Source organism: Camelus dromedarius, chromosome 1 (genome assembly GCF_036321535.1).
Source record: "Camelus dromedarius isolate mCamDro1 chromosome 1, mCamDro1.pat, whole genome shotgun sequence".
Lineage (NCBI taxonomy): Eukaryota > Metazoa > Chordata > Mammalia > Artiodactyla > Camelidae > Camelus > Camelus dromedarius.
Window position 1 is genome coordinate 43345092 of NC_087436.1, and position 13267 is coordinate 43358358.

The 13267-nt window shown below is 37.3% G+C and overlaps 1 protein-coding gene across 20 annotated transcripts in view; it reads right to left on the reverse strand.

The window, feature by feature from the left end:
• Positions 1 to 13267, reverse strand: part of ANK2 (ankyrin 2) — a 603826-nt gene that overhangs the window by 246008 nt on the left and 344551 nt on the right. For 2 of the 20 annotated variants that reach the window (XM_064480675.1, XM_064480697.1), the window contains exon 1: positions 6490 to 7770. The exons of 12 other annotated variants lie outside the window; for them this stretch is intronic. In XM_064480675.1, the coding sequence (XP_064336745.1) occupies positions 6490 to 6618 (129 nt within the window). In that variant the 5' untranslated portion in view covers positions 6619 to 7770. Of the gene's footprint in view, positions 1 to 6489; positions 7843 to 13267 lie in introns of those variants that run through there. 6 more of the 20 variants (XM_064480914.1, XM_064480937.1, XM_064479794.1 and 3 more) reach the window with 5 other exon arrangements.

Genomic DNA, 13267 nt, shown 5'->3' on the forward strand with positions numbered 1-13267 from the left:
ATTCCACATCCACCTGCAGTCATGCTGAATGTCTTAAAAGGGTGGCAGCTTAACTTAGTTTCAAATGCAACAGTAATATTTGATTTCTGTATATTTATAGCAAAACTAAAGTAGATTCTTAGAGTTGATGTTTGTGATGCTAGTATAATTTATTTTTAAAAAATTTAATCTAAGGATTAAATGGCTCCCCTGAAAAGCAGACATTTGGAAAAACCATTATTACATACACATACATAAAGAGAGGTCGATGTCAGTTTTGATTTCAACATTTTTTTGCAGAAAAACTATAAACAAGTGAGTTAAAATTGGTAATTCACAGGTCTCTATGCAAAATATAGAGAAAGCCAAGAAATATATATTAATGTGAAACTATTACTATGAAATAACACTAATAGCCCTAACCAAAGAGAGATTGATATGTTTATAGTAATTTTTTGTACTCCTGATATTTCTCCTTCTTAATACTACATAGTGTTCTACTGAGGTGTTCCTCCTGATGTGAGCAGTGGAGTAATGATATACATACAATAAAGGGGTGTCTTTAGAAAAAGGCTAAGTTGGATTACAATGAAGTTCCAATGGGAAAAATAAGGTGATTTTTTTCTGCAAGCTACTAATGAAGTGATGGAAAATAGAAGGGATAATTCCAACTATTCATGCTGAAAAGTCCATCCCAGACTTCTCTACAACCTAGAGGGGAATCCCTTTCCAGCTGCCCTGACAGCTGCAGCAAGCCAGGAAGAGAGCGAGAGAGCAGTTGGTAAAATATTCATGCAAGAAACCAAAAACATAACAAACAAGCAAGCCAAAAAATCTAGCATTATAAGAGCTTGTTGAGTAAGAAGTTTTAAAAGGAAATATCTGAAGAATTGGGAGCGATCATTGACCTATGAGTTGTTCATTCCTTCCTCCTTCCCTGCATTCGTGGATTTTCCCTAATTTTAAACACGTAGAAAATCTATTAAAATCAAGTACAAATAACAAAAAGTAGTGTTGACTTGTGTTAAGAGTTCCAGAAGTGCTGACATGTCTAAAGGTTTGTGGTCTCCATGGCTGCTAAATTACCAATTAAATCCCTAGAATATTTCCTGAATCCTTCAGCACAATCTGTTTAAGATGTAAATTTTAAATCACATCTTAGTGGTTTTCCTTCAAACATTTAGCTTATTAATATAATAATAATTCACATCACCCAAACAAAAAAGAAATTAGCTTAGATAACACCTCGATTCTCAGGGTTTAGTTATGTTTGTATCAGAAACACAAGTTTCATTCCTAAAGATAATTCCATCAAGGCAGAGACAGTCATACTGCAGATCATGAAGCCTTATAAAGTACCTCTTAAACACTGTTTCCTCCTCTCCATACTCAAAATTAATTGCTTATTATACAGACCAATTAGTCTCCTTAAACAGTCAAAAGCTTGCCAGGGTGTCTCCCATCTACATATGGAAAAATTTTCTCAATGGCAATTTAGAGTCATACTGATTATTAGAACCAGAAATGTTATTGCTCCAAATTCAAAGATGGTGCAGAGTCAGGGTTGGTGGAAGGATGAAAATATTTACTGCAGTGGTTTCCAATTCTGGTTACAATCACCAGGGGAGCTTTAAAAATATATAGATTATGGTCTTCTTTCCTTTTCAGTCTACACCAGGATCCTGATTTATCATGAAGGGAATGGAGTTAGATGACTCTGATGAGATATTCCACAATATACATTTAAAAATCACAAGTCACCTTTGGTGCAAAAAGGTTCACACTCCAATAGTTGATGATTCTACTAGGAATTTATGTAGAACTCCAAAATTTGGGAATTGCCTTCTTTGTACTATTCTTATTTTTAATACAATGTCTCTCTCACTGAGAATAAAAGTAATTATTCTTTGTGAAGAAGAAATTATTTTGAGAAATACAAATGAAAAAGGGTAACATAATGAAAAAACATAAACACAAAAATCACTAAATATGGTGCAAGAAGAATTCTTAACTTTTTTGTATTTTTCACTGATTCCTATAATACTCTACAAAATATTTTCAGTATTCTTTATGATGTAAAAATGTGCTGGAAATACCATACTTTTACACCAGTGATGAATAAAGTAACTTAACCAAATTAAAGTTTGGTAATAAAGGTCACCAATGAATTCTGTTTTCATAACGATTAAAACATTTATATAAATTCAGATTAACACAACAAAAAGGGGAGGGGAGAATGACATTGGGTTGTGTTTAAAAAGTTCAGATTCCAAAAATAAATTAAACTCACTAATAGTAGCTTTTTTACTTTAAGATTTTGTCTTTTAACCACCTTCTTAAAAACTTATCTCAAGCCATATACTTGGGACTATTTTTGCCCAATCCCACAAATTCGACAGCTGTAACACTGAACTAGTAGTTATTCACCCATTCAGTGGTTGAGAGAGGTTCTTTGTAATTGAAAACTAACAAAAACTCAGACTTACAGTGCTGGCCAAGAGTGCCATTAATAGTGCAAGTTACTTAGATAACGAGAATTATTCTAGCCAGGAATAGGTTTCTGAATTTAATTAAGAATGGGGGAGAGAAGGTGTCTAAAACGAGAAGAAAATGTTTTTGTTTTTGTTTTTTAATGGAGGTACTGGGGATTGAACATAGGACATTGTACATGCTAAGCATGTGTTCTACCACTGAGCTATAGCCTCCCCCTGAAAAATGGATTTTTAAAAAAATCATGATTCTATGGAGGCTTCCCCATGTAAATAGATATGCCTAAACAGATTTATTTAGTCTCAAGTGAACATTAGAACATAAGAAGAGCACGTGTCTGAACAAAACTCAAGATATCACCAATCCACTTTATGTTAGAGTAGTTTCTAGAAGTACTGACATATTGATGAAGGAGTTATAGGAAGCTGTATAAACACAATCTGATGTAAGTGTGAAAAAATGGGGGCTATAACTCAGTGGTAGAGTGCGTGTGTGTTTTAGCACCACAAGGTCCTGGGTTCGATCCCTAGTACCGCCATTAAAAGAATAATAATTTTTAAAATGTCATTGGAATTTTCCATGTTTAGAGAGTTCTAGAGTATAATCAATTATACAGGATCACATTATTCTGTTGTGATTTGTACTTGTAATCACATTGTATTTAGTTTGTTATCCAGAAATCTTTGCATACACGGATTACATATGCAATTATAATGGGTCAGAGAATGGTTTGTCCATGCTGAGAAATTGAAAACATATCCATTTATTTGAAAATAATTGGTAAACATAAGTTTAAATGAGGAAGATCATTTAAACACATGCCTTACTTTCAAGAATGAATTTTTTAACTGATTTTCTGAAAATTATTTAATTTTTTCAAATAAAAAAAAGTACAGTTAGGCAATAATATATGGTTGTGTAAAGAATATTATACTCAAGACTGCTTTCTAGAACAAAGCCTTACAAGTTTGTGAGAAATCACTCCTTCTGGAATCCTTCTCAAGTCTAAAAATCTCAGATTTTAGCATATAAACTAGATATCTAGACATACAAAGAAATAAGTAACATAAGCTAATAATTAGCCCCTATCCCTGTTAAAAAAAACTAGACTATCCATGTATTCTTTTGAGCAAATAAATGTTAAAGTAGTTTGTTTCAACTAATCTTAATCTTGCTCCATTTCCTTAAATTTTTTTTTTATCCTAGTCTACCATAATATGACACATATACTTTTGGCACATACAATAATTTAAATATTAACTACCCAGGCTATAGCCCAAAGTCTGAATGTTTTATTCTAAGATAAATTCTGCTTATAATGAGGTTGAAACTAGGTCCCCTAGTATATAAATTCAGCCATTTAAAAAACCATACCACTGACAACTTGGTAGAGGGCTAACAGTCAAGCATGCAAAATGTTTTAAATTTACAACTAATTAAAATCTATCTTAGATGTTTAATGGAGTACAAAATAATAATGCAAATATTATTTTAATTAACAGGGAGTTTATAAAATTGCATTAAAATGAAATCCAAATATGGGGCTGCTTAATTGATTTGTCTTAATACTCAATAATTTTTACTTCAGTAAAAGTCTTTTCAGCATCAATTTATTTATTTTTTTTAAGCTCATATAGTTGGCTTTTATCTCCACTGGGGCAGGTCTCATCTGAATTTTGCAAATAAACAGATTCATTTGCAAGACACTTTACAAATGGAAGTTGTAAACAGTAAACTCATCCGTCTAAACAACTGGTGTATTCCCTTAAAGTTATAAAATGGCATCAGCAAATAAAGTATAATGATTTTTAGATTACTCTCTGGAGATGGTGTTTCAGGGTGCCACTAACAGGCAACCATCCTTTTTTTTCATTTCTTTATGAATTACCATTACATATACCTTGAGGAATAATTATGAGGTAGAGTATTTTCTTCTTTCAAACCAAAATTTAGAACTGACTCAATTGGCTATGTGTGCATGGGGCCAGGTTGGGAAGGTGGAGGGGTGGAAATGCATCTAGAAAATAAAAAAGATACAGCTAAAAAACCCAGCCACATTTTTAGCAAGTATTTGTTCTGTGTAAATATTTATACAATGCCACAAACATCTGCAGTAGAAAAGGGAAGAGGACCAATAGCTGTGTATTAAAGAGAGAGAGAGAGAGAGACAGAAGAACAAGAATAAATATGCCATTATTCCCCCAATTTCTCTGGTTCTAGCTTAATGATATTATCTAAATATGAAGATCAGATGATCTCATCACATGATCATAGTATCAACCAATGATCTCGCCCGCTGTGCTGGATTCAAGCTAAAGCAATGCAGCATCCAGGTAACTGAGATTCTCAATAACTATTGGCACTTTTCCATTTTAATGATGTAGTTTTTCAATTTTAATAAAGTATAGAAAAAGAGGAAGCTCGAACTACAGAGACAGAAACAAACCAGAGTGAGACCAAGAGATCTTCCAGGTGTATGCATGGTACTCTAGGTGAGCAAAGTTACTAGGTCACACTGGATGCTGAACAAGCACTCCTGGCCAAGAAATAACAGAGTGCAAAAAAAAAAAAAAAGACAAAAAAGATATAATCACAGGAAATTGCTTTCTGCAGTAATGTTCCATTTAGAGGATTAGAAACAGAACTGCAGTCGCTATCAAGAAGGAAGCCAACTCCCACAAGAATGGCCAATGATACTTTAGATATTATAAAAAAAGAACTAATCCATCCTTTAAACAAGGCCTTTTAAAGGTCAGACAGGCAGTATTAAAGTTTTCCCCCAGAAGGGAAATCATAATATACTGCAAATTTCATTTATTTGTGTTGCCTAATGACTGTCATTTGATCTAACTACTGATGAAATAAGTAGTAAAACTGAAATGTAATGAATCCCTATGCAGTAAGATCTCAACTTAATGTGGGTCCTCCAGTATCCTTCTAAAAGTGAGGCAAAGATAACATCCCCCAAATGGAAAGGTAAACATATCTATTACTGAGAGAAAAAAAAAAAAGAGAGAGAGACATTGAGCACATGGATTATTGAGCCTGTGGATCCCCAGCGCATCCCTAATCCCAGAGCTATGCTTAACAGCTTGTATACAAACCACTATTTTTATGCACTGCTAATGCAATATGCCATTTATCATCATCTGAAATTATTTGGTGACCTACTTTGTTAATTAAAGCATTTACAGAGATTGTCTCCCCTTATTGAAACAGACCACCAGCTAAATGAATATTTCAGTTCCATCAAGTTGTAAGATGATCTCTATTTTAAAAAGTATTTTAAAAGACAGAGAGGCAAGGATTCTATAGTTTCATGTCAAAGGAATCAACATTTCACCCTGTTATTTAACCGTAGTCTTTTCATTTAATTGCTATAGTCAGAAAAGAAAATCCTAAGGTTAATGAGGAAAACCAAAAGGTAGACTAATGAAAATTAAAATTTAAAAAATTCTGAGACACAGCTCACTGCACCAATATTCTTAGTGCAGTTTCACACAGAAAAGTGTCAACCTTCTGAAGGAGAAAAGAGAGAGTAAATAAAACCTGTGGTTTATTCTTAACCAGAAATCAACATCAAATATACAGAGTCAGTGAGAAGGAGCAGGCTAAAGATCTAGTAGTAGAGATGAGGAACAAGAAGAAAATACTTTAGCCCTCCAACCAAAAATCAGCCCCTTCCTTCTTCTATGACAAGTGTTCAGACTCACTTTAAGGAATAAAACACCTGGCTTTGAGACTAAATAAAGATATGGAGAAAAGCAGAAAAATGAAATAGAGGCTTTTTTTTTTTTTTTTTTTTTTTTTTGCTTTACTTAGTTAAAGCCAAGGAGATTTGCCCTGCTCAGGCATCTCCTCCCAATGCAGCAAATCTAGGCATGAGCTATAGGCTGCAAACTGAGCTTGGAAATGGTGCAGGGGAATGATGGAGGGAAGGGAGGATGAAATTGCCAGTTCTGAGGCTGACGGTTCTACACAGAATCACAGAGGGAGAGGGTTAAGGGATGCTCCTCATACCTTTCTTTTCCGTTCCATACGTTCCCTGGGGATTTTCCGTTGTTTTTTTCTTTCTCTCTCAAGGATTTTTTCCTTTTCATCCAGTTCAGCCTCTCGAACTTTTTTAATAGAAGCAGCAGCGTGAGCCATTTTGCAGAGGAAAGCAGCAGAAGCTGTCGCCAAAGCTGAATCTCCACTGCTCAGCAACCCAAGTGATTTCAGGGGTAGATGGGGATATGTGATTTTCCCCACTAGGGCAATGGCTGGCAGCCAGAAGGCTCACAAAATAATCCACTCCGCCCCGGAGCTAGGTCGTAATCTTGCTCCAGCCTCTGCAGCACCCATAACTCACTACAGCGTACCAAGGTCCCAGGCCAGGCCCCCCAGGAACACACACCTGCACAAGCGCAGGCATAGGTGTGCGCCCACACTCGGAAATGGTCCCATGGGAAGGCGGAGCACTAGACTTCGAGCTCTTCAGCAGTTGGGTGGCCGCAAGTGCAGGCAAGCATCCTACTAGTTGAAAAAGCCTTCCTTAGACACACATCACCAGTTGGAACGGTCTCTGGGGACTCCTCCAGACAGTCTGTGTCTTCTGACTGGAGCCAGGAAGAGGCCACCTCTGTGGAACTGCTAGGGGGTGGGTAGTTTATTGCCTCTTCCAACCACACCTCTATGCAGGGTGAGAAGAAAATGGTGCAGTCCCGCTAAATGACTCGCTGCTGCTGCTGCTGCTGCTGCTGCCGCCGCTGCTGCTGCCGTGGCTACGGCTGCTCTGCTACAGCACATGACATGAATTCCTGCCTTTTAAATCTCTCAGCCCTTCCCATTTCCAAGGTTCATTTAGAGAAGAGAATCAACGCTGCCGTTTTGAGGAGAAGACGAGCACTGTTGGAGTTAACTTGTCACTGCCAGAGAAACACAGGGGTGAGCACGCCTGGGAAGGGCTGGGAGTAGTCTGGTCCTCAGCGTGTCATTTACAGACCTTCGTGAGGCTGCATTAGGGAGCTGCATTAAGCAGGGAATGGAAAGGAGCTGTTAGTGAGCACACTGCATAATCTGGGCTCAGCCAGGTTATCCTGGGAGATTTTTGAGGGGGTGCTCAAAAGAGGGAGGGAAGGGCAGAGGCAGAAACAGGGATAGAAGGAAGCAGGCAACAACTAAAGCCACTCTCCATCATTCTAAGAGGCACACAGGTACTCATTATTCATTACCAAATGCTTTTGTGAAATACCAAATTAACATTAGGTAACACAAGATTAGTATTTCTGGATGTTCCTGTATGTATACCCAATAAAAAGATACAATGAAAGAAGGGAAAGGATACAACCTGTTAATCCAAGAAGACGAAATTCTCTATAGTATTCCAATCACATATAGTACCAATTTTTCTGAGTCTTACCACAGTTTTATCAAGAGCCAAAAGGCTGTCACTCATTTCTCAATTACTCATCCCTGGACTCTGGAGATGTTATACATAGTGGATTATAGACCTCCCCTCACCCCTATATATAATCACACAGTTGTCTCATTTCAGAATGAAGAAAAGTTTTCACTAGTATTATAATCATTTTAACATTTAAACAATATAATCTGATTCTACATATATCCTATTATTAAGAAAAAAGTAAAATAATGTTAAATGTGTCCTTTTAGAAAATGGTACATTTTTGTATCCTAACCCTGTGACACATCTGCCTAGATGAATGGAGAATGCAGAGTTTCACTACCAGTACTACATGAAGATAGTATCTCTTCCAGGTGGGAAAATACTAATTCTCTATATTGTGGGTGGCCACTACCTGTTTTAGCTCATTACAACAACATAATTTATAATGTTTCTTTTTTACCTAAACTAAGTTGAAAGCAGCTGGATTAAAAAAATATCCCACAGGCAAACAAAATGCACTCCATGGTAGTACAGAGAAGCCAGCACTTGATCGGATTTAAAAGTCAAAGGAGGGAATAATTGCAATGATGTGGTCCAGCCTTGAACTGGCACCATGATAGTTCATGGGTCAGTTAACTTCTAGCCAGCACGATCAGTTTCTTATATATGGGGAGCCAAACCCTCTCTGATTTGAACAGCAGAGAATTCATCTTCTAAAAAAAGAAAAATCAGCTTCTCATTAACTCCCTCCTCAGGAAAATTTTGTACATATTTACAAAGAAACACACAGAGACATTTAGGCTTCCCGGGAGGATAATATGTGGATCTGGGGAGGATTCCTGTATCTCCTTAACCAAGTGAGTCATCGCCTGCCACTTGATAGGAAAGAATTCAAACACCTCCTCTGAGGTGCTTTGAGAGAATCAGCTGTGATGGTGTCAAAGCATTCATTAGGGATAAAAGTGGTTCAGTGAAAGCAGAAAGACTGGAGCACAGGATGATCTTAATGCCATCTGGCAGTCTCTTTTCTTCTAAATATTTTTTTTTAAATGTTTACAACCAACAAGTCTCACTTGATTCATGGACATCCTTTTAACTTAATAACACGAGTCTCAACAAACTGTAACTGAGCTTCCTACCGTGGATTTCCTTTAGTGAGGGTGGCTCTTCTGGGGCGAAGCCCTTCCCATGGCCCCTTTAGAACCTGCTTATACTATATGACAATGTCTTCTCCCCTCTGCAGATTTCCCCAAAGGAAAGTGAAAAACCACTAGCATAGCTAGAGAAGAAAGTGGGGGAGTTCCTGCTGTCAAAAAACATTAGTTTATTTCATTAGCCTTGCATGAGTTCAATCGCCCTACTTGTAAAATTGGATAGTATCAATTTAATTATGTGATTTCTCCAAGGCCAGGAGAATTAAATGTATTTAAAACTCTAAGCTAATAACTTTTTTAAAAGTTCTCAGGTATGGTTAACAAAGTCATAGTCTCCAAGATTCCCTCCATTTTTCTACAAAAAGTACGAGAGCTCTTTTCTTCGCTTTATCTCATGAAGAAAAGGTAATGAATCAGATGTTAGGTTGTTAGATGTTAGTTTGACATTAATATTTCACGAAGCACCATGATTGCCAGATCTTTAAAAACAATAATTATACAACTTCACCTACATTCTCTCATAACATCTTCAGATGCAATCCAGGGAAGAAAGTCACCGTGTTTTTACAGTTGAGGACCCTAGAGGCAAACGACTTGCTCCAGTAGCCCTCCCTGAACAAGCAGTCGGGTCAAGGTTCATTTCTCTTAAATCAGCCCACCTGGGGAGAAGGGGTCCACTCAAAAAAGCCCCACTGTGGGCTCTCCTACTCAAATCACAAAACAGGAAATCTCAGACTAGTAATGAGTATTTTTAACTGATCACAAGTTCTTTTTTAGCATGTGATTTTTTTAATTTATCTTTTCCCCAATCATAGAAAATTTTGCTCCCACATGAGATGAATGGAGGCACATAATCCTTTTTGGAGTGCCAGGCAGTTCAGACATTCCTACACAGTGATAACTTGTCTCTACAACTAACTTACGTAATAATAAACTGTTAAGAAATAATTTTCTAAAGCCATTCCTTCCTGTATATTTGTGTTGCTCAAACTCTCCTATGATTTCTATCTGAACGGAAAAATAAATCAGTATCAGTTTTCTGAAGAAAGAGAGCAGCGCACACTCACCAGCTGACCTCTGCACAGACAGGGCACCAGGTTCCAGTCCCAGGAGCTCCCAGCCATTTAAATGATGCATGTACCACATTAAAGGAGTCGTCCCATCAAGCCTCCAGCAGAGATAGAATACTGGCTGAATTTTGAACTTGTAATAAAAGCTGCTTCCTTTCACAAAGCATCTTGGCCATCAATGGAATAAGCTTGTCTCTGCCTTCAAAGTAAGGAACGCACTGTCGTTTACATTTAAACTCGAAAGCCAGCTTAGATAGATTGCCCTTCAAGCGGACATACTTCTTTTTAAAGACAGGAGAGAAAATGGCCATTTGCTGTCCTCAGTGTCCAACATTCCATTGATCAGAATCCAAAGAAAATCCTCTGCAGACGTCAGGCATCAGTCAGGACATCGTTCAATAACAACTGAGCTAGCCATATGCAATTTAATCCTCCTTCTCTCTCCCCATCCTCACCCAAAAGAAGCAGCTATGCAATTAAATAGCATATATTGTCACTCCTCCACAAATGGAATGTGGGTGGTAAGTGGGAAAAGAAGCAGATGCACTACAAAAGACAGTTAAAACATCACCTAATTAGGGGAAAAAAAAGTTTCTGCTCACTTGACCTATTAACCAAGAATTCATTCTACTCAAGTTCAAGGGTGTTTATCCACATTTAAGAAGTCCTGTGTGTTCTGAGACTCATGAATTGTCAGGGGTAAGATAAAGCAAACTGAACGAGTAACTACATTGATATATCACCCCCAACTTGTTTTACCTAAAGTCAAATCCAAAAACCAATCTGACAACACAAAATTAACAAAGCAGAGCTTGCTGGTAATACAATAAATCCTATTTTCTGTTGATGACAGTTTCTGTAAGGAGATGACTTGGTTAAAATTAGACTACTCAAATGATATCTTCCTTCTACTTCTGCCTGAGGAATGGAAACAAGGACACCCTGGTTCCAAATCCAAACAGGTGGTTTCCATAGTTCAGGGTGGAGAAGCAGAAGTCTCAAGACCCCCACCTTCCAGTCTCTGAAGCAAGCTCAGAGCACTTCTGAGGCTTCCTAAAAAATTTCCAGCTAGGAACAATGGTAAGCGGACAAGTGAAAAGCTTCCCTCTGGAGATGCCTTTACACAAAGGAAATCAAGCCACACAAAGTTGTAGGTCATAAGTAGTTCGCATTTTGTCACCATAGCCCTCAGCTCTCTCATGCCTGTGAGGTTGGTCAGGAGATTACTGGCAGCAGCCACAAGTGCACTGGGCAGAGGTAAGGGAAAGGCACAGGCAGAGAAAGGAAAATCAAGAAGGGCTAAGTTCAAAAGAAAAAGAGAGACAGAGCCTATCCTTCCCTGTGTCCTCCCAACCCCCCAACTCCAATCATTCATCCCCAAAGTGTGAGTGTAGACAAAGACGGCCGACCATGCATTCGCCTGGCCTGTGTGAGCTGGAGTGGGCCTGCATACCGGGCCGGATTGTCGCGAAAAGACTTCTGACGGAAAATCCCTTCTCTGAGGCTTCCTACTCACATTCATTTTCTCGGTGCCGACTTTGACAGGAAATAAAGAGAGGTCATTCAGGACTGAGAAAAGCCCCCATGATGCTAAAATCTTTCTTCCTTTTCATTTACCCTATGGTATTTTTAGATTGAAAGCCTAGGAATTAATCTTCAAATTTTATTTTTAGTTATTCTTGGTTGAAAATGAAAACCATCTCCCTGTCCCCGTCTTGTTACTGCACAGCTCTGTCTCTGGTGCCATTTTTGTATGAACTCAGTGAACTGGAGGAGCACTGGGGACCCAGTGGTGACAATGACAGCCTCTGCCCAGGTGGGGATGAAAATCCAGCTGTTATGAGTGAATTATTTTCAGACTTCCTGTAAAATCTGCAGAGACTAAAACTACTGATATTCAGATCTTGCCTAGAAAGCTGATTCACAATCTTCAAATGCCTGGTTTCAAGTTTGCAGCTATGTCTAAATATCTTCAAATATCCTCTCAGGACCACTCTCCTCTCATAAATTTTATTCTGAAAAACATTCTGATCTTGGATAAGAAAGCCCCATAGTCTATTAGGAATTGAAACATTAGGGTAAAGTTCTAACTCCTACTGAAAATTTACCATTACGTTTTAAAACACATAAAACTTCCTTTTTGGGTTTGTAACAGCTTTTAGTAAAATCTCTAGGTGTGTTTCTTAGCTCTTTTACTTTGGTCAAATAAAGAACACTGAATTGTGATTAAAATGTAAAAATGTAGTATCAAGCCTTTTACTCCTGAAGACTCCTGGAGATGTTTTTATGTGCCTTTTATCCATAAAGAAATTTATATTCTTATTTTAGGAATTTTATTTTTACTCAGGAATTACTATATGTTAATAGCTTTAGCATCTCAAAGGAAACAACTTCACTGGTGAGGGAGAGAGAAGTGTGATCAGTACTTGAAAGGTTTACATTTGCATAATGTCAGTTAGAAGTGCTATTGGGATAAACAGTTTGAAAGAACATGTTTTAATTAGATTGTTTACCAAAACAGATTATTTGTTCTTGATAGTAACAAAACTATTTTTAACTGTTATTCTTCATGTGACCCCAAATTCAAACCATGCATCTCTTAAATTTTCATGAAAGAATTCATATTTGCCTATAAATCAGTAAGGCTTAAAAGCCAGTAAATGTGGGTTTAAATGACTGGGCTATTAGTTTATACTTTCTATGGACCATGAATTATAGCCCTCTAACTCAATATTCCTGGCCAGTAAATTAGTAGCAAAAATCTCTCACTGTTATCCAAAATTAACTATAGAAAGATGACAAAATGTAATCTTAGAATATACTCAAATCTGCTGAAATCAAACATCAAATCAGTGATGGACATTTCAGATCTCAAGTTTTCCAACTCAATACCCTTATCATTAAAACACGGACATGAACACTTTCAGGCAATTCCAACAACCAATTCTATGTAAAGTTTCTGTGCAGTAGATACTGCAATAAATACAAAAGACACAACATTTGTTGTTTCAATAACACAAACATTCAAAAAACAATCCCCTTGTGGCTGCATGGTTGGCAGCAGGAAACTGAAGTGCTACAAAGTGTTCCTGTTGTATCCATGGGTAGTTAGTAATTTTTATAAAGATCTGAATTATTACTGCTTCTGGATGCCCCTGCATATAATTAACTATCTCCTCCCTGCC